The sequence below is a fragment of the Meles meles genome, chromosome 3 (genome assembly GCF_922984935.1).
Source record: "Meles meles chromosome 3, mMelMel3.1 paternal haplotype, whole genome shotgun sequence".
NCBI lineage: Eukaryota > Metazoa > Chordata > Mammalia > Carnivora > Mustelidae > Meles > Meles meles.
Window position 1 is genome coordinate 48,499,137 of NC_060068.1, and position 21,638 is coordinate 48,520,774.

Sequence of the window (21,638 nt, forward strand, 5' to 3'; positions counted from 1 at the left end):
GCCGATCTCAGTTGCTCATCTTAACTCTTCAGTGTTTCTCTTGCTTATCCAAAGCTCGAAGCAAAGCTGTGGGTGTGTGCAGGGCACAGTTTGGGCTTCATTCATGAGAAAGTGCCACCACAGGAAAGAATGGCCAAGTGGTAAATTGCAGCTGAATGGGAGAACTCAGGAGCCTGGATCCTTAGAAAATCACAGCATGTTAGAGCAAGAGACAGGCCTCCGAGATCGCGCTGGCCAGCCCTTCATCGATAGGGACAGCAGAGCCCAGGGCAGAGACATGCCTTGCTACTTACAGTCTCTAAGGGACGGCGCCCAGCCCTGCCCATCTCTTCACTGGCCGTCCCCTGCTCGTTTCTCTCCCCCGGACTCCCTCTGCCCCAAGTAACCGAAAACCGATGATCCGGACCGTGCTCCCAGGCTCGTCTCATGTACAAGTGTGTGGATTAATCCTTCGACCTCTTTGTAACGTAGGAGACCAGTCAGGGGACGAGAACATCACTCAGATGCTCAAGCGTGCTCACGACTGCCGGAAGACAGCTGAGAATGCGGCCAAGGCCCTGCTCATGAAGCTGGACGGCAGCTGCGGGGGCGCATTCGCCGTGGCCGGCTGCAGTGTGCAACCCTGGGAAAGCCTCTCCTCCAACAGCCACACCAGGTAATTCTCAGCCCTTCTGCTACCGGACGGACATGTGTGTGCCTGTGGTGTACTCACCGGGCCGGACATGTGGGGACCCAGCTCTCAGACTGTGAGGCTTGAATGAGGTCAGAGGTCCCCCTATGCTTGCAGCCTGGTCCTCCCGGGGGATCGGGGGGTCAGCATGGGAGAGCTGGGAAGGGCCTTCCGTGGCCAGCGTGGGTACCACAGCCCAGAGAGAAGGGGATGTTCGCACAAGAAGGTAGAACCTGAAGGTGGAACCCAAGCCTCCCTTTCTGTCTGGTGCGCTCGTTCCCATTTTGTTCTGTTCTCCATTTCTTCACGGTTCTTGATTTCCGAGAGCCTCTGGGGTAGCATGAGGCCCATTTGCTGCAAACAGTCGCTAAGCATCCACGACCCAAGCTGCATCCGATTTCTGGGCTCCGTTCCCTCCCCTTCTCCCCTCTTGTCCTTCCTAAGCTCTTCTAGGGCGATAGCCTCCTCCTCTCCCATCTCTTTTGCTCTGCAGCATGTTGCCAAACTCAGAGCAGGTCGTCCGCAGACACTCAGCGACGAGCCCGAGTTCAGGTTCAGTGTCTGTGAATCTAGAAACCTGAAGCGGGTACATGAAAAAGGTGGGGAGGAGAGCAGCAAGGATCTGGCTGAGCATACTTTGTGGAAGACATTGGATTCTTCCAGAAGAAGAAGGGGGTAGAGGATCAGAATGAAGCCTTTGCTAGCCATCTTCTCAGGTCTTACCACCCAAGCCCTATGAACATGCCTTCCCGTTATGTATCAGTTCTAGGTCTAGAAACTACTTTGTTACAGATTCTTCTATGGTAGCCAAATCATAAGACACAGGAAGGTGACTTACCCTGGTTCACACAGGGGAGAGAGCCTGGGCTCAGAGATCTGTAAGTGACTTGGCTAAGTAAGGTCTTACGGCTGACAGAGGCAAGTTGGGACTAAGCCCCAGCACTTCGGCACCAACATATTACTCTTGCCACTACACTAGGCGGCGTATCACGACATTAAAAAAATGGTGTCCACTCACCGACCAAGTGACAAGAACCTCAGAAGGCTGGATGGGATCTCGGGAGCCAAAGGGGAATTACTGACGTTTCCTTGGTGCCTGAAAGCAACTTAACATTCCCGTCTCTCCTCCCACTGATAGGACCCAGCCATCTGGCTGAGTGCCTCCACATACCTGCCCCAGCTCCAGGGCCTTGGGAGAGGGGCTACTCCCGATAGCGGAGCTGGCCGGGTGCTCACAGGCTCCAGAGAGCCTGTCGCTTTTGACTCCGGCGCCCCAGTCATCTTATTCAGTGAAACTGAGATTATAATTTATTTTTGTCTTAAAACCACATTCTTCTGCTGAACACAGAAAGCAGAAGCTCTTCTTAATGGCTTTTCCAGATGTGTATGATCTATAATTTCCTCGCTCATTCAGAGTGGAAACGTAGTCCCCAGGCTGTCAGTGATGCTGTTCTGTTGAATCTGTGAACACGAGAAGCCATTTGACGGAGAATGTGTGCTGTTTCAGTGGCTTCAAAGGGGCGTGTTACACATCCTTTACTCACACCTCCCACTCCCAAAATGATTTCGTTTTAATCCAAATCTGAGACAAATTTGGAGACAAAAGTAAGAACCCTCACCGTCCTTTTAGGGGAGATCCTCATTTTGAACATTTGCTAGAAATACTCTAACGTACAGGTGAGCCTTGATTCTGAGACAGTTTTCTTAGAGAAAATTAATTTTTGGTTATATCTTAACACAGGCTGAGATCAATTCAGGACATGGTCTTTATTATTTTTTTTAAAGATTTTATTTATTTATTTAACAGACAGAAATCACAAGTAGGCAGAGAGGCAGGCAGAGAGAGAGGGGGAAGCCAGCTCCCTGCCGAGCAGAGAGCCCAATGCAGGGCTCGATCTCAGGACCCTGGGATCATGATCTGAGCTGAAGGCAGGGGCTTTAACCCACTGAGCCACCCAGGTACCCCCATGGTCTTTATTTTTTAAGGATGCTCTCAGCCTCAAATGGGTCTTCCATCAAAGTACAATGGACTCTAATTCAGATTTCACTCTCTTGTCCTTAAAAATTCACTTTCACCCTCCCACCCAAGTCTGAGCAGCCAGGGTGGGCACGAAAGAACCACATGCAGCCCACCGGCGTGGCTTTCCACATTTTCTCGTCCTGACACAGCCAGAATACTTTATGCGACCCGTGGGCTCTGAGAAAACGTCCCAAACCACCAACCCTTTTCATAATTGCAATGACTAATTTTGTATGTAAATCTTGCCATTCCAGTTCAGACATGCCCCCATGTCAAGTTTAGGGGGAGAAAGAGATGGAGTTTTCTGTGTTGGAGCTCTATTTGGCTCCGTAGCCCCCCTTTCCTCCCACGGTCACCGACTGGCCCGGAGAATCCTAATCAGAGTGTCAGTCAGCTGTTCCTCAAGGTCTCAGGAAAGGAATGCCGAGTGTCAGGTCTCCAGAGGCCTTTCTGGCAGCAGACAAACCGCTCCTGATGACAGGAGAGTCGTGGTTTGGGAAAGGAATAGCAGCAGAGTAGTTACCGGCGAGGAGAATAAAAATGGTAGCCAGCCCGTCAGCTGACGGTTGTCAGGAGCCGAGACACTGCTGTTTCGCTTTTGAAAAATTCAGTCCTAGCCTCATCAGCAGTTACAATAGACTTAATGGACTGAGGAACTAGGTAATGTTGATGGCCTGGATAGCTTTCTCAGCATCTCACAACAGAGGGGCCAGGAGACTAAATTGTCGAGATGGGAATAGGGAATCCTTAGTCAAGCCCACCCTTCCTGTCAAGCATCACAATTTCAGTTCATTCCATGGAAGCACAGTCATCGATCTCAGTCTACAGAAGGACATGTGGCCAAGACAGAATAAGCCTCAGCAGATCTGTCCTAATGGAGACTAGAGCTGCGTCCCTTCTGTACCACCGTTGGGTGAGGATCACGGTGAGCCATGGGAGTCCGGTCACCCCAGCTTTTCTGGGGAGCGGCCGGGCACCTTCCAGGCATCAGGGTTCCACCCGGCTGAACATTTCACCCCCAAACTGGAGTAAGGGCAGTAGAACTCAAGATGCCCACTGTTCACATTCTAAGCTTGTTGTCTTAGGTGACGTCTCACTGGAGCAGAAAGGAGGGTTGATGACAGTGGAACCCTGTCCTTCGAAAGGGTGGATGGGATTAGAATGGCCACAGCCCATTAGGAAAAGCCTGGGCCACCGCCATCAGCAATCTTCTGAGAGTGAGAGACCAGATCTGGCTGTTGTAACTGTAACTGTTCTCATCCCTGGGAAGAAAGGACTTGCTCTCTCATCCCAGCTATCAGGAGAATCTATCCACAGTCCTTGGGATTAATGCTCAGTGGTGCTAGTACATTCTGAAGCCCAGCTCAGACACATTCCTCAACACGACAGCACGGTGCTCAGGCCTGCTGCTCAAATGGCCTTGTCCTTTATCTCTTAGGCTCTGTGAAGACTAGGTAGAGACCTGAAATGTGTTTTTTAAAGATATTACTTATTTGGGAGAGAGAGCGCTCGAGCAGGGGGAGAGGCAGAGGGAGAGGGAGAAGCAGGCTCTCCACTGAGTAGGGAGCCCAATGTGGGGCTCGATCCCAGGACCCCGGGATCATGACATGAGCCAAAGTCAGACACTTAACGAACTGAGCCACCCAGGTGTCTCAGAATTGCATGCATTGTAAAACTAAATTAAAACCCAAGCATTAGGGGCGCCTGGGTGGCTCAGTGGTTTAAGCCGCTGCCTTCGGCTCGGGTCATGATCTCAGGGTCCTGGGATCGAGTCCCACATCGGGCTCTCTGCTCAGCAGGGAGCCTGCTTCCCTCTCACTCTCTCTGCCTACTTGTGATCTCTCTCTGTCAAATTTAAAAAAAAAAAAAAATCTTTAAAAAAAAAAAAAATCCAAGCATTATATCAAATTCTCCATAGGACGACTCTCACTGGAAAGGACACTGCAAACAGTTCAGGATGTATTTCCACAGTTTTACCTGTCCAGTTTTTCCTTTGTTAAGACCTTTGGCTGCGGGGCACCTGGGAGGCTCAGTGGGTTAAAGCCTCTGCCTTTGGCTCAGGTCATGATCCCAAGGTCCTGGGATTGAGTCCCGCATCGGGCTCCCTGCTCAGCGGGGAGCCTGCTTCCCCCTGTCTCTCTCTGCCTACCTCTCTGCCTACTTGTGATCTCTGTCCAATAAATAAATAAAACCTTTTTAAAAAATGGATTTGAGGGGCACCTGGGTGGCTCAGTGGGTTAAGCCTCTGCCTTCAGCTCAGGTCATGATCTCAGGGTCCTGGGATCAAGTCCCGCATTGGGCTCTCTGGCTCGGCAGGGGGCCTGCTTCCTCCTCTCTCTCTGACTGCCTCAATGCCTACTTGTGATCTCTCTCTGTCAAATAAACAAAATAAAATCTTTTAAAAAAATAAAAAATAAAAACTGGATTTGAATTTTAAAAAAAAAAGACCTTTGGCTGAAAATGACAGAATCTTATTCAAGTCACTAAAAAACGGGGCCTTGTTAGAAGGCCCTTCCACACACAGGAGCTGCCCACATCCAGCCTGTGCACTCCCCACAAGAGCCTTCATCTTCCTGCTGCAGGCAGGCACCCCAGATGACAGAAAACCAGCACAACTCTTGCATGTGTACTAAGGCTGACTGGTTTCACTGATGTCAAGTTAAAAAAAAAAAAATTCAAGCTGGGACATCGTGCCCCAGGGCTCATGTCCTCCTCCTCCCCCCACCCCCCCAACCTGTCCTCAGTGGCCATGGCAGTTCCCACAGGAGCCACACAGATGAGAAGAGAGGAGGTGGGTCCCAGGAGAAAATGGAAGACGGGAATCTCCCACCAGGAGGCCAAAGCACAGCATCTTTAAAAATGTGATTATATGTAATCTTTAATCTGAGAATCCTATTATGTGGACTTTGTTGAAATTTGTTTTTCCCTTTAGTATTAAATTTTTTTTTCCATGTAACATTCATGTCTGTCAGTAGCTTCCCACTCTCACGCTGGAGGGCAGTTCTAAACAGCTTCCTCTCACTGGACATTCCTACCCAGCTTTTCACTATTAACCATTAGAGCCACCGTCCTGGACCCCATGCCTGTCCCTCTTATGCAATTTCTGTGGGAAGCTCAAAGAAACATAATTTTCTGGCCCAAAAATGATTGTTTCCAAGGTCAGAGAGCCCCCATGCATGATGAAGTTTTTCTCCTCTTCCTCCAAACCCTTGTTAAAACTGGGTAGCATAGATTTTTTTTTATTTTGCTGATCTCTGGGCAAAAAAATACCCTGAATACTTTCCTTTCTGTCTCCTAATTATTAGCGATGTTGAAAATCATTATAATGTTTAATTTTTCTAATGTCCGGGAAATTGTTAGTGACGGTGTAGCTGTGAGGCCTAGATAGCGTTTATCTTGGTGTGTTACCAGTGACTGAATGAGGGAAGGGTTAATGTTTGGTTGAGAGAGCTCTCATTTCCAACACTGTTATAAGGACGTCTTTACAAATGGCTATGGAAATAGAATCTGTTTCTCGTTTGGACTTCCACTGACAGCTAAGTTCTTGGGAGCTTTCTGGAACGAGGCAGGTTTTGAGAACTTCAGTTTTCTGGCACCAGATTTTCCCTGTGTTTTGTCAGATAATTTTTCTTCATTTAACCTCCACTGCTCCCAGAGAATTCTGATAACCATCTGAGAGAATATAGACCTAAAAGGTTAGGATTGTGTTTAGGTGTTTTTAGTCCTTAGTGACAATCGTCGGACAGGGTGGGGAGCTACCCACAGCCAACACTCCAAGATGCAGGCAGTTGACAAGGCCTGCCCTCTGTCTGGAGGAATGGGGGGGTCACCTAGGAGTGGCTGACCCCCTCCTTCAAATCAGCTTAAAATGCTCAGCAAAACAGAAGGCCAGGCCTGATGGCATTTTCCTTCTGAAAATGAGCTGTGCCTTTGTGGAAATGAGATCTTACTGGGGGCCAGATAAGACATTGATAAAAACTCAGGGAAAAACCCACCTCTGGTTTTTGTGGCAAAGAAATGAAATGCCTTTTTAGCTTTTTGCCATGACAAGACGAGGAGGCTGCAGAAAAAATGGATTTTTCTTCTAAAAAGCAGGCTGGGGAGTTGTCTGGAGGTTGAGGCTGGGACATGAAGAAGGGAGGGACAGAGGACCAGATATCTGAAATCCGGCAGCTGCTTCACTAAACTCGAGTCCATGTCCCATCATGTCTAGGGCAGGTAGAACAGTAGGGTGTCCCAGGCCACCGGCATTGGCCCCGTCCTCCCCCTGGCTGTAGGCCACCCCCTTGCAGTGTGCCAGAAGATTCCTGGCAACTCATGGACGTGGAGCAAAGCCAGCAGGAAGGGGCTCCCGCAGAGCATCCCAGAAAGGAGAAACCCATGTGACCTGGCCCAGCTTCCTGAAAAAAAAAAAAAAAAAAACAGAACAGAATGCAAAGATGGGCTGTTCCAACATTCTGGGGTGGGCTGGGGTTCTCCACCTGCAGCCCTCTCCGAAATCCCTCTCAGAGAACAGGCCTCCCACCCTGGAGACGAGCGACTGGTCCGGGTGGGCAGAGATTCATTCTCCCTTGACAGCCAAGACCAGTCAGCATTCCAAGCTGGGAGAGCTAATGGATGACCTTACCCAGGCCCAGCAGCCAACAGCAGGCCCTCGGGAGACCGGCAGCGCCTTTGTCTGCAGGAGGCAGAGGACAGGCCGTCTGGCTTCCCTGCCTTTCACACTGTCACAATCCTATTCCACAGTGGAACATTAGGCCACAAAGCAGAATTGTAATTAACCTCCCTGATCCACTCCCTGCTGGCTTCCCGGAAGGGAGGGAGGGAAGCCACAGAGGCTTCAGGGATGCAGTGCGTATCTGGAAATCAAACTTTGCTCTGTAAGAGCATTTTAGAGCTCTGAACTTCCCACAGGGGTCCATCTGGGGAGGGAGATCTTGTTTCTTCTTTTTTGAAAATTATACTCATGGTAGAGATGGTGAAATAATGGCCTTCCCCCGGCCAGGTATCAGGTCCCAGACCCTTGGGGGTCCAGGACACCCCAAAGCCTGTCAGCCTCTGCCTATCCGTGTTGGTGTTTCCTTGAACATTGTGGGTGGTTTCTGTAGTCCATCCCGCACTTGCTGCGTTGCTTCTCCCTCGGCCCGGTATTCTGCATGACTTGCTAGGTGGCTCTCATCCCTAGAGGGAGCCCTTGAGTCTGTGCAGGGAGGTCCTGGAGGTGGGCACAGCTGTTTCTCCAGCTCCCCCAGAAGGAGTGCTGCATGGGCGGGCCCTGCCTGCTTCGGGACCCATCGTTCCCTTCCAACAGCCTGGTGATGGGGAACTTACCTGTATTTCCATTTACTGCAGCCTGGGAATACTGGGTCATTTCCTCGGGACCATAAAGCCAGGCAGAGGCAAAGGAAGAACATCTGCTCAGGTCTGTCTGACGTCAGAGATCTGCTGATAACCACTGGCACCTGCCAGATCAGCCCAAGAGAATATGGCTTCCCCCTAGAGATTCTCTGGGGGAGGGCAGCCCAGTTACCCCACAGGCTACCGTGCAGATGCCCGCCTCTTATGGGGTAGACCAGTCATTCCCAAACCTGGATGTGCCTCAGGAGATGGGGAGGGTATATTAGAATGCAGATTGCTGGGCCCACTCCCAGAGTTCCCCCTCTAGAGGTCTTGGTGGTTGGGGGCGGGGTGGCTGGAGCATGCATTCCTAACAAGCTACACAGCTAGCCCAGCAGCGACTCTGGCCGCCACTGGGCACACCAGCCCTGTCGAGTGGAAAGTCTGCCCAAATAGTATAAATTTAGTGCCTGCAAGATAATTACAGAACTCTAAGCTTCTAGTGCCCTTCGGAGTTTTAAATTTCTTTAAGTGAAAGAGAACAAAGCGTTCTTGGAGTATAAGTGTTCTATTTCTTTAAAAAAAAAGTCAGGGGCGCCTGGGTGGCTCAGTGGTTTAGGCCTCTGCCTTCGGCTCAGGTCATGATCTCAGGGTCCTGGGATCGAGCCCCGCATCGGGCTCTCTGCTCAGTGGGGAGTCCGTTTCTCCCTCTCTCTCTGCCTGCCTCTCTGCCTACTTGTGATCTCTCTCTGTCAAATAAATAAATAAAATAAAATAAAATAAAAAAAAGTCAAAAAACTCATCTGAGTGGTAAGTACATGGGTATTGGTTCATCTCCATGGTTTTCTTGACGTAATTTTTTTTTTAAGATTTTATTTATTTATTTGACAGACAGAGATCACAAGTAGGCAGAAAGAGAGAGGAGGAAGCAGGCTCCCTGCGGAGCAGAGAGCCCGATGTGGGGCTCAATCCCAGGACCCTGGGATCATGACCTGAGCCGAAGGCAGAGGCTTTAACCTACTGAGCCACCCAGGCGCCCCTGACATAGTAATTTTTAACGTAAGGAAGGACGATGGTTGTAAAGGGAACCTCCAGCCCAGAGTCCCAGCTCCCCGGGAATCAGTTTCGTTCCTGAAGCCTCCTGGCGGCTCCCTGGAAGGGAAGTGCTGCCGTTGCCCGGCGTGTGCGGTCCAGACCCCCCGCGCCCCCGGGCACAGCTCCAGGCTCAGCCCTGTGGAAGGCACTGTGGACACCCTCATTTCATTGTCATTCTTCTGCTGGGCGTTTAGATGTCTGTCCCTCCAGGTCTGTGTTGACAGTTCGTGAAGGTGAGCGCTGAGTCCTACTTGAATGGTTTTGTTCCAGGCAGGTCTTCCCCCATGGCTGGGGGCGGCCTGCTTTACTGCAGAGCAGGGCAGCTGCTGAGGGAGGGACCCTGAGCACCCCCTAGTCCCCACGTCCCACCGGCCTCCCTGGTGCCCTCTGCTGGGGCTACTGTTAGCCCGTTCACTTCTCTTGACCGGCTTCTTTATGAAAATTGCCACCTGAAGGGCCCCAGCCAGAGGGTGTTGCTGCTTCTCCCTTCTCGTCCTTTTTAAAATGCAGCTTGAGAAACCACAGGAACGGTGACTGATCATAATAATTGTATCCTCCTTCCTGCTGCCCAGCTTCCGCCATCTCTTCCCGAGATTGTCGCAAGAGCCCAGGATGGGTCCCCCTGCCTCTGCCCTTGCCTCCCTGTATCTCTCCTCAGCCCAGAGGCCAGAGGGATCCTATTAAGATGAAAGGCAGATCATGTCACGCCTCTGTCACAAACCCTCCAATGGCTTCCGTTCTAATTCTAGAGAGAAAGCCAACCCTTATAAAACCTGACAGGACCTGGCACCCTGCCCTTATCACCACCCCCCCCACACACACACCCTTCTCTCTGACCAGCTCTCCTCCTTCCTCTCCCTTAACTGACTCCAGCTCAGCCATACTCACTGCCTCAGGGCCTTTGCATTCGCTGTGTCCTCTGCCTGGATTGCTCTTCCTCTAAATACCCACACAGCTCCCTTTCTCATGTCCTGTGGGTCTCACTTTATCCTTAGATCTACTTTATGTAACTTTTCATGCAGGTCCTCCCTACAACTCAGTTGCACAGAATAAGCCCATCTTCTCTTTGTGCTTCCCATAATTGCTTCATTTTTCTCCATGGTACTTCTCACTGTCTGATGTACTCTGTATTTTACTTGTTTGTCTCCCCTGCTAGAATATGAGTTCTGTGAGAGCAGAGATTTTTCTAGGGCCTATGAGAGTACCTCAAAGTGGCCCTCCAGTATCGCTTAAATGAACGATGGCTACATTTATTTACTGAGTGCTTATTGCATGCTAGGCACTGTTCTAAACCCTTTACATTCTGACTTCATTTTACAGATGAGGAAGTAGGCCCAGGGAGGGTGAGTCATGCTTCCTGTAAATCTACCAAGTGGCAAAGATGCTTGGGTTACAGGTCAAGGTAACAGCTCTGTATTAGGGTTCTCCGGAGAAACAGGACCAATAGGGGTAGAGATGTCAGTATGTATACATGGGAAAAGAGTGATTAATTTTAAGGAATTGGCAAATCCTAAATCTGCAGGGCGGGCACACTGACTAGAGACCCAAGGAAGTGTTGATGTAGCAGTCTTGAATCTGAAGGCTGTCCAGAGGCAGAATTTCTTTCCTGGGGGACCTCAGTCTTTTCTCTTAAGGCTTTCAACTGATTGAATGAGACCCACCTACATCATGGAAGGTAGTTTGCTTTACTGAGCGAATGATTTAAATGTTACATCTCGGGGTGTCTGGGTGGCTCAGTCGCTTGAGCGTCCGACTCCTGATTTTGGCTCTGGCCATGATCTCGGGGTCATGGAATCAAGCCCTGTGTCAGGCTCCTTGCTCAGCAGGGAGACTGCTAGAGTTTCTCTCTCTCTCTCCCTTTGTCCCTCCCTCCATGCTCACTCACTCACACTCTTAAATAAATAAATGTTAAATACATCTTTTAAAAAAATACCTTCTCAGTGACATCTAGATGGGTGTTCGACCAAGCACCTGGGCGCTATAGACTAGCCCTATTGCCGCATGAAATGAATCATCAGAACCTGTAAGGAGGTATTGCTCCTTTCCTCTGCAAAATACATCCTCCCTGCCCTGATGGGGTGGAGAGGGTGGGGTGGGAGAGTGGCCCCAAAGGGTCTGTGGTGCTCAGGAAATTGCAGTTCTAGTGGGAGTTTTCAGACTCAAAGATCACCCAAGCCCCAGGTTGTTGGCTTCCTCCCGTGCATGGGCAGCTGCATGGCGGGGCTCCAGCTCATCCCTTCTCCTCACCCTTGTCTCCCCAGAAGCCCCATCTTCTAGATAATGCGTCGCACATAAGTGTGGAATGGTGCCCCGTCACACCTAGGTTATGGGGCCCTTGCATCTGCTGAGTTGGGGTCCTGGGCCTGTTACGGTTCCAGGGTGAGGTGAGGAGGGCACCCTGGGTCTTCAGCAGCCAGCAGGCTGTGGAGACCACTCCTTGCTCCTGGCACAACTTCTAGCAACAGGAGTCTTGGGAGGATGGGCCTGAGGAATGAGAAGACACTGGCCCAAGTCCAGGTATACCAGTGTCCAGTCTCATGACCAGGCAAGCCACCTAACATCTCAGAGCCTCAGTCACCAAATCTGGAGTGACAGAGATGATCATGCCAACCTGGCCGGTTTTGATGAGAGTTCAGTGGGCCCCTGCATGTTTTCTAACGTCATTCCAAGGCCAGAGCCATGAGGGCTATGTCAGGTGTCAGCGGGACCAGCGTAGGTCCAGAGAAACTGTTGATCCACACTGGACTCTAATGCTTGAGGATTAACAGGGTGCAGAGGGCCTCATTCTGAGCCAGTGGGGGCAGCCTGCCCACTGCCAGAAAAAGTCAGTGCCCCCTTAAGAGCCCGAGCCTCAGTTTTCCTGTGGTGCTCACCTTTGCGTGGTGGCCTGGGTGACACAGAATCCTTCAGGGGCTGCTGTGTTCTCGGGGTTCATCCTAACTGATCCTCAGGTCTGGCAGCCGTCACCATTCAGCATGGCTTCCAGGGCCCCGTGGTTGGACCTGGGTCCTTGTGGTGGACAGTATACTCAGCCGTGAGCCAGGAGGAATGGTGCTGTTGGCGGCGGGGGGGTGGGGTAGGGGTGGGGAGGAGCTCCTGCTTTCTAAGTTGTCACAGTAGCAATACACATGGGGGTTTGTTTCATGGTACCCCACTCCCCCTTTTCCACCACACCTTCCAGCTCCTACCCCAAGGGGACTGCCGCTGCAGTCCTAGACATGTGTTTACCCGAGTGAATACATACACACTCACGGATCTATACATCACACCATAGGTATTTTGTTCTTCAACCTTGTTCCTAAACATATCCTTTTTTTTAAGTCCAGCCCACATGTATGGCTATTTTTTAATCAAATACTACTTTTATCCTATTTCTCCACTTAAAATATTTCCACCGTGTCATGATTACTACTGAAACGTCCATGCAACTTCCCTCCTTTTGGAATGTACCATAATTAACTACGTCCTCTATGCCACACAACGTCTTTGTATCTTGTTGCTTCTGTGGGATTATTTCCTTAGAATTCCTTCTTAGGGTCCACATGTTGTGTTAAAGGGGGTAAGCATTCCTGTCATTCTTCAGACTGATTTCTCTCCTAAAAGGTGATACCAGTGACCCCGTGGCGCAAAGAATGCTTTTTTGGGAGGTGCGGGGGGTGGGGGTCACCATGGAAGGCCATTGGAGAGATGGGGTGTGGAAAGGAGTCCGGAACAAGACCCGTTCTCCGTGGCCGGAAACCGTGAGAGGTTTGCTCTGTCTCCTCAGCACAACTAGCTCCACGGCCAGCAGCTGCGACACGGAGTTCACTAAGGAAGACGAGCAGAGGCTGAAGGACTACATCCAGCAGCTCCGGAACGACAGGGCCGCGGTCAAGCTGACCATGCTGGAGCTGGAGAGCATCCACATCGACCCCCTCAGCTACGACGTGAAGCCCCGGGGGGACAGCCAGCGGCTGGATCTGGAGAACGCCGTGCTGATGCAGGAGCTGATGGCCATGAAGGTACCGCGGGGCTGGGGCCCGAGGCAGCCCGGGGCCGTGTGCTGCCGGGTCCTTCCGGGGGAGACAGGAGAAGGCCCTCTGGGAGCAGGTCAGCCACGATGACCCGTCAGCCCCGCCGGGGTTCCGTCACCTCCCGCTGGAGGACAGCCAGAGCTTCATTTGTAGACAGGACTAGTTTCTGAGTGTCTGGGTCCCTGAGGCTGGACATGACCCTGGAGGGTCAGAGGAACTCCGGAGGAGGCCTCGGGGTGTCTCAGCTCTGCTCTGGAATGCCTCGTTCTCCAGAAGAAGCCAGATCAGGAGGCGGGAGCAGCCCCTGTCCCTGTAAAAGGACCCCTCCAGGAGCTTGGGGTGCTCCCGGGGTGGATGCTGATGTTAATGAGGAGTAGGGGAGGACGGGGCAAGGACAGATGCAGTGCTTGGACCAGACCCCCACTGTCCTGATGTCCTTTTTTCCCCTGTGGTTACACGGCCATCCCTTCCATAGGACACACTTTGCACAGCTCTGGCCAGGGGTGCCAAGAATGGGGCCTTCCGCTGCTGAGTGCTTTCTCAGAAGACAGCTATGGGGTGGTAGAGAACATTCTTGGTCTGTGTTCCCAGCTCCCCCTGGGAGCTCCTCAAACCCTTGGAATTTCCTGACTGGGAGCAGTGTCTTTGTTATGCTAATTAAGCCACTCCAGGCCGGCCCCCTGAAAGCCAGCACCTGGGCTGTCCCTGGAAGGATGGAGCCTGTGATTATAGGGTTGGACGTTGAACCCCTTGACCAAGGAGGGAAGGAGGGCTGCTGGTTGAGTTTCCCTGTGTGGCCAGTGATTTCATCCATCGTGCCCAGTCATGAAACCCCAGTAAGGTCCCTAGGCACCGAGGCTTGGGGAAAGATCTGCATTCAGCGCTCTTCCAGGCACCCCTCTCCCCCGCCCCACCGTGTGCACCCCCTGTGGTAAAGCCCTAATCTTAAGTACAGCGCTTTCCTGATGAGCTGTTGATCTGAGTGGGTCGTGCACACCCCCGAGTGGGCGAGAAGGGCCAGTGGCCCGGGGACCCCCCAGTACTTGTGGCTTGTATTGGAAGTGAAGGCGGTCTGGGAGGATTGTCCTTACCTGTGAGGTATGGGAGAACTCAGGAAGCTCAGGCCCGTGCGTTGGATTGTGTGCCCCACGCAGGGCTGCCACCAGGTGTCAGCAAGCCTGGGGCAGAGGCCGGAACTTACAAGGCCTGCTGAGTAGGAGCTGGGAGTCAGGTCCCCAAGCCTGCCCTCCCAATTCCGCTGTCTTGTGCACAAAGGCCTGATTGACACAGCCTTGGGTTCTGCAGAGTCTCTGGCCCCCAGGTGTTGAGACAGGAAGGGCTCTCAGGGACAGAAGCCAGCTTGGGGACCAGAGGCAGGTCCTTTGGGCCAGGTGGGTCGAGGAAGTACTGCATTAATAGCTCGTAAGTGGTGTCTCCTGTTGAAACCACCATTGTCCCTGCAAGAGAGCTGGTCCCCCTCTGGTTGACTCACCTCTGGAAAGAGGAGCCACCAGCAGTGGTCAGCGCAGCACTCTCAGGACCTTGCTCAATGTGTCCCTGTCCTTGGCAGCGGCTCAGTCTTGAGTCTTGCTGAATCCTGGGAAGATTTTGGGCAGTGGCAGCGGATTAGGAATGAGCCCTTTGCTTCCGAGCTGGCTTATCATGACCCACCCACTCAGCTCAGACCCTGACTTCTGCTCCGTCTGGGGAATCTTCCTGCAGCCTTGGCTGATTTCTCCTTTCATTGCCCATGAGCCGGGCACTGGGTCCGTCATCACAGTGCCTTTCTCCCCATTCGGGAGCCCCGCTTGAGGGCCTTTGTGCCCTGCGGCATGAGCTGTGAGGCTGCCTTTTCGTTTGTGTTCCAGTCATCATGATCGATTTGGCCAAAGACTAAGTATTTCTTCTTCTTTTTTTTTTTTTTTTCAAAGATTTTATTTATTTATATGACAGAGAGAAAGATCACAAGTAGGCAGAGAGGCAGGCAGAGAGAGGAGAAGCAGGCTCCCCGCTAAGCACAGAGCCCAATACAGGGCTCGTTCCCAGGACCCTGAGATCACGACCTGAGCCAAAGGCAGTGGCTTAACCCACTGAGCCACTAAGTATTTCCTTTTTCTATTTGAGCCAACCTGTGTGATAAATTCCGGGTTACTCTGGCCAGGAAAGACATTTTTGGTGGTATAAAATATTCCCTTTGCTATTTGAAAATAAAATGTGTATACATCCTAGAAATTGTCTAAAAGAGTAGAAATGGTGTGTCCAGGTTGCTCAGTAGTTAAACTTCCAACTCCTGATTTTGGCTTAGGTCATGATCTCAAGGTCCTGAAATCGAGCCCCACTTGGGACTCTGTGCTGGGTGTGGAGCCTGCTTAAGATTCTCTCTCTCCCTTTTCCTTCCTCCTCTCTCTCTCTCTCTCAATTAATTAAAAAATTTTTAAAAGAGCAAAAATTTTAAAAAGCTGGGAGAGAAATAATCCACAATATGGTCTAGAGGCGGCCATAGCTGGTGTTCTGGCTTCGGGCCCTTTTCCTGTGAGGTCTGTGAAGGATAAACATCAGAGTCCTCTCTCCCTCCCCTCCGCACCACTCTCTTTATTTTAAATATTTATTTTCTAGTGTTTCACCTGTTATCTCTGGTTCTCATAAATGCTGATTCTGTCTCACGTGATTTGTTTCCATTTCCTTTTCATGTGGGTCAAGGGGAGGGCATGCCTACCAGCTCACCGTCAGTGGAGATGGTGTCTTCCATGTCTTGTGGGTCCTGGCTTGTAGATGTCCCTACAGCGTGGCTCCGTGCATGGATCTGTTGGGACCCATGGATCACAGAGGTCTGGGGCTGGTTTCTATTACGTTCGTGACTTAGGATTCCTGTTTCATTCTCTACATGCGACAAGTGTGTGGCTCCAATTCCTCAAAAAGAGGCTCTTCTTGCTTTTCCCACCGGGATGCTGAGGGATAGGCTTCCTCATCACATCTCCAAAAAGGAAATCATCTAGCCTTTTACTCTAGGCAGTACTTGGAGCATCCCTGCTCATGTAGGGGGGTCTCCTTTCTGGCTCTCTGCCCTGCCCTTAACTCTGGTGCCAGAAGCCCAGGTCCCAGGGCCTCCATACTGGTCTGAAACCTCTGTTGGCCTGTATTATGGCCGCTTTGCCTTTCCTCTTGGGCAGAGTTCCTTCTTCATTTCTGGCACTCATGGATTCATGTTTCCTTCTTTCAAGCTTGCCTTTATATGTTTGTTCTGGGTGTGACTAGTCCCCTTGGCTCCGTATGCAACATTGCCTGAACCTTCAGAATCCTGTTTCTAAGGGAAAACGATGAGAAGGCTTCCATGCATGGAAACATCTTTCATGCTGGTTTTACATCTCATCTTTAGGAAAGGTCTGGAGGCTGCTTTTGAGCAGTCACTGAGCACACAGCTTTCTGCGTGTCTAACGCCTCCCCAGCCCGGATCTGAATATTACAAGTCGTAGTGGGTGCCTTCTAGGTGTTTCCCTACACTGGAGGGTGAGGACATCTACACTTCAGGTCTGGCTCACCCGGAAGAACATACCAGGCCTACGGCTTATTACCTCAGAAGGGTCAGTTCAGGGGTAACTAGAGTCAGTGACCTTGGTGAATCCTTCTCAAGGCAGTGACTCAGTTACAGAGAATCTTTGTAAGTAAAATCACAGACCGAGCTGGGAAGACCCACGTGGTGGTCACGTGGTGGTGGAATCGCATGACCGGAGTCATGCATGGGCTCACCTGGAGGGAGGGACTGTAGCTTTAATGGTTCAGAGCCAGGCAGCCTGGGTTCAAACTCCGGCTCCCAATTTACCCAGTAACTGTGGGCAGGTGGGTTTTCCTCTGCATGCCTCAGTTTCCCATCCGTGTAGGGGGAGGTTCATACTGCCACCTCAAGTTGGAAGAATTAAATGGGTCACTTTGTATAAACATCTAACGCAGTGTCACATGCCCAGTCAATGCTGGTGTTTGTTGTTACCCGCTTCCTGGTCCCTGTTTTCGAGTCACTTCTTACATACTCTCCCCCAGAGAACTCTAACCAGAGTTCTCTGAGAGACTTTGACAAGTTATCTGATGAGTAGTCACCTGTGAAGGACTCTGTTTCCACTGATCTCATGTGGGCCTCCTATAGTAGGTAAGAGCTGAGGTGATCTCCTTGCTGTGGGCCCACGCCACCCACCGGCTCAGCTGTGGGGCACCAAGGGAGGGCTGACAATGTGGATGGGGGCCATGGAAAAAGGAAAAGGAAATGGGAATTGGAAAGGAGCTGGTCAGACCCAGCCTTGCGTGGACGACCCTCCTTCACAACCTCTTTGGCAGCTGGAGCATGGTCGATGCATGCTGGAAAATTGTTCCCCAAAGAGACAGCTGTGCCCCTTGGGGGTTGGAGGGCAGGAGTGGCGGGGGGAGGTATGTTCCAGTTGTTTGAAAGGTTTTTCTTTTCTTTTTTTTTTTTTTAAAGAATTTATTTATTTATTTGACAGAGATCACAAGTAGGCAGAGGGGCAGACAGAGAGAGAGGAAGAAGCAGGCTCCCCGCTGAGCAGAGAGTCCGATGTGGGGCTTGATCCCAGGACCCTGGGATCATGACCTGAGCCGAAGGCAGAGGCTTTAACCCACTGAGCCACCCAGGCGCCCCAAAAGGTTTTTCTTACAGTGAGCCAAAATCTGCCTGCCTGTACTCCCCTTCATTTATCTCTGTTCCTGTCCGTAGAGTGACAAAGCACGTGGGCTTTGTCCACACGAGTCCTTCGGATGGCGGAGAGAGCTGGCTTGCGTCCTCCCCGTCCTCTTCTCCCGGCTGCCAGGTGGTAACTCCACTACAGGGTGCGGGTCCCAGCCTAGGACGCCCTGGCCGCGGGCCCGCTTTCCCACGCCCCGTCCTGCTCCCACGGCGTGGGCGCCTCACACCATCTGTGCTCCGCAGGAGGAGATGGCCGAGCTGAAGGCCCAGCTCTACCTCCTGGAGAAGGAGAAGAAGGCCCTGGAGCTGAAGCTGAGCACGCGGGAGGCCCAGGAGCAGGCCTACCTGGTGCACATTGAGCACCTGAAGTCCGAAGTGGAGGAACAGAAGGAGCAGCGCATGCGCTCCCTGAGCTCCACCAGCAGCGGTGGCAAGGAGAAGCCTGGCAAGGTAGGAGCGAGGGCGCGGGGACACCCCAGCCCTGGCCTTACCTGCCCCCCAGCCTCCGTCCCCACCCCGCCCCACAGCCTCAGTTTCCCCATCTGCAGGGGAACTGCAAGCCTTTCTAGAGATCTTAAAGAAGGTAACATTTTGAGTGCAAAGAAACCAAATCCACTTTTTTTTTTTTTTTTTAAATTGCATGTGAGGTATTAGTGACCGCATTTTCGTATGCCACGGTCTGACCAGGAGAGTGATCGGTGCATTTGTCAGGGGTCTGACACTGGGCCGCCTCCTTGGCTCCCCCGCCTGACACAGTGACCATCGCCTGTGGCCTGTTGGTCACATCTGTACTGATCATCGCATTGGTTGGCCTTCTGTAAACCTCAGCACTGAGGAAGGAGTAGGTACCCCCATTTACACAAGGGAAATGAGGCTCACAAGACATGAGGGGTTCTTGCAGCTAGTAAGTGCAGAATCAGGGTTTAACCCGAGTTTGGATCATGGCCCTCCTCTTCTCATCCGTGATGCCACGCCAGCTTCTGTTGGCATTTCTGCCAATGGCAAGAGGGGAGGCCGGAATTTGCTCAGGCAGAGGAGGAGGAAGGTGGGCCCTAGATCGCACACAGGGTAGTGGGCTGACAGGGGATGTCATCTGGCAAACTCACACTCTCATGAGCCCAGAAGTCTTCTTCTCTAGAATCTAAGCTCATTCCATCATACCATATCTCAGAATTATTCCAAATATTGCGTTGAGAGAAAAAATACTGCGGACCCAAGAATTACAACCCTTGTCCCAGGATATGGAAATTTTGTATTCTGCATTGTATTTTCTCTTCTTAATAAATGTTAGCCTCTCCAAGCCCCAGCTGGTTTCCAGCCCAGGACCCGGGGGCATACGCTGACTTGCCGGTCTCAGGAACAGCTTCTCACAGCCCAGATGCAGGGGTGTTCCTGGGAGTTTTGTACGTGGAAAGGAAGCAACTTGCTGGTTGGTGTGGCAGTCAGTGGCCACTCCCTAAACAGCTAAGAACTGTGGAACAAGCTTCGCAAAGTGCCACAACCACACTCTGTCCACCTCTCACCTAGCAAGGGACTCAGGGGAGTTCAAGTCCGTGGCCCTTAGCTGGGCCATCTCTCCCAAGACCTGGGTGCTTGCCTGTCATCCATTCACGAGATAGATGGGAGCTGGTCGTGCTGAGGTGCCAGAGGCAGTTCGAGGAGTTTCTATCCAGAGAGGGACAGTGATGGGCAAACAGATGATTGTAACACGGTGACCTAGGACCAAGGATCAATTCTTCGTGCAGTGGGAGACCATGGGACTGACACAGAGCCCAGGTGTGATTTGGGACAGGTTTCCTGAATCAAGAGCTAGTGGAGAAGGGCAGCTACCTGATGAGGAGGATTGGGGCAGAGAAGTCAGTCCCCTGTAAGGGAATGGAACGCCAAGGGCAAAGACCCAGAGGGAAGAGGAATATTGGTACATTGGCTGATGAGGTGAGGCAGCTGTGCTATCCGGAGGACAGTGAGAAGTCACGAGAGTTTTGCAGCAGGGGATGACGTGTCCCCATCAGGGCTTCAGGGGGGGTGCCTGTGAGAGTCCCCATGAAACCATCTGCCCACTGCCTGCAGAGTGGAGTCTGGGCGGACAGTAGCCTACAAAGCGTTTCATGTGGTAATATCTGTGGTTCAAGAAAATGGGGTTTCCTAAAAGATCTGTACAGCCGTTCGAGCCTGTTTCCAGTCACTCGGGGACAGAGCTGAGGGACAGAGCTCCAGTGTTCGCCAGTGTGTTCTTAAGGTGTGGTGGAAGCAGATCTACTGGGTTCTTGCCAGAAAGTCCATGAGCCGAGCATTTTCCCCTGGTTCTTGGTATTTATTTTGACTGAGAGAAACACTGTGTGTTTCCCATTGTGTGGAATGGCTTCAAAGTACAGAAATCTATTGGAAAAGGCCAGATGGTTTTATTTTTAATTTTTTTTTTTTTTACATTCAAGTAAGAAGCTTATAGAGAGAAGAGTACCTTGTGTTGCTGAGGTAATGAGGTCATTGTAAGCTGATTGTCTTGTCTTTCAAACATCAGATGCATTTACTCTTTCCGTGAAATTTCCCTTCTGGGCTCTTCCTTTGACCTTGTGGGTCAGTAGAGGAGGCAAGCAGTCTATAGGGGGTTGCCAAACTGTGACGAAGCCAGAAGCCATTATCTTATGGGCTTCAGGTCACACAGACATCTCTGCGAGTGCGGAACTGGGCTGTTCTAGAGCTGTGGTCTGAAAGCAGACCCAGTGTGGACCTAGAGGGGTGTGGGCTGTGTTCTAATAACACTTCATTCACGGACACTAAAATTTCATAGAATGTATACACATCACAAAATCATCTTTTCTTCATGAGTTTAAAAATCAGAAACAATGCTTAGGCCGCAGGCCTTAGAGAAACAGGTTGTAGGCAAGGCCTGGAGCTCGTATGGCCACTCTGGCCCCACAGGGCGGGTGTCGGGCTTGCTTTCAAACCGCCTCGGCCAGCGAGCTGGAATCCCACCCAGGCTGCCTTCAGGTTTTGCAGCTCTTGTCTCTGTGCAACAGATATTTCCACATGTGTTCAGGGAGAGGCACGGGGTGAGGCAGAACCACCCAGGCTCTAAGGACCCTTAGGAAACGTTAACATCACATGGGAGCCGATACCCAAAGAGAGAGGGTGTTGGAAACTCAGCAGATGCCGGGGGCTGGCAGAGGGAGTCTGGGTCTGCAGGACCAAGATGGAGAGGGGTGGGGAAGGCAGCGCAGGTGTCCGCAGGCTGGTGGGGCTGCCTCAAAGGGGGCCTCCGAGGGTGGTCCTGTGCTGGAGAGGGCTGAGGGAGACCCTGTGCCCTCCTGTCATCTGGACCGGGGTGCTCAGTTCTTACATCCCAGCGCGCGACGACTTTCCTTTGACCTCGCATCTCCTGGGACAGACCACAAGCTTTTTGTTCTTAAGCCCTCGTACATGTCTGCCGAGAGGAGCGCCTCCCAGCCCCCTGGTTCTTCAGCACGGCTGCTGCCCTCCATCTCCCCCTGGTGCTCCAGGGGGTCTGAGTATTCCTTTACGAGTAGTTCGAACTCCATGTAGGATTTTAGAGTTCCAGCTCTCATGCTTCCTCATCTATCAGATGAGAGGATTGGGTTTAGATGACGTCAAAATTCCTGTCTAAGGTTAACATACAAGTGGGGTCACGACCGAAACTAAGGTAACATGTGTCTACTGTATTTCAATTCAAAAAAGTTGGGGGGGGGCGGTTAAAGGTGGCTCAGTCCGTTAAGCATCTGACTCTTGATTTGGGGTCAGGTCGTGATCTCAGGGTGGTGAGACAGAGGCCTGCTGGAAGCCCTGCATCAGGCT

The 21,638-nt window shown here is 51.6% G+C and overlaps 1 protein-coding gene across 2 annotated transcripts in view; it reads left to right on the plus strand.

Moving 5' to 3' along the window:
- The window catches only part of MCC (MCC regulator of WNT signaling pathway), a 421,104-nt gene that overhangs the window by 378,722 nt on the left and 20,744 nt on the right, over positions 1-21,638 (plus strand). For both annotated transcript variants that reach the window (XM_046001224.1, XM_046001225.1), the window contains 3 exons: positions 472-655; positions 12,889-13,123; positions 18,069-18,275. In XM_046001224.1, the coding sequence (XP_045857180.1) occupies positions 472-655; positions 12,889-13,123; positions 18,069-18,275 (626 nt within the window). The remainder of the gene's footprint in view (positions 1-471; positions 656-12,888; positions 13,124-18,068; positions 18,276-21,638) is intronic.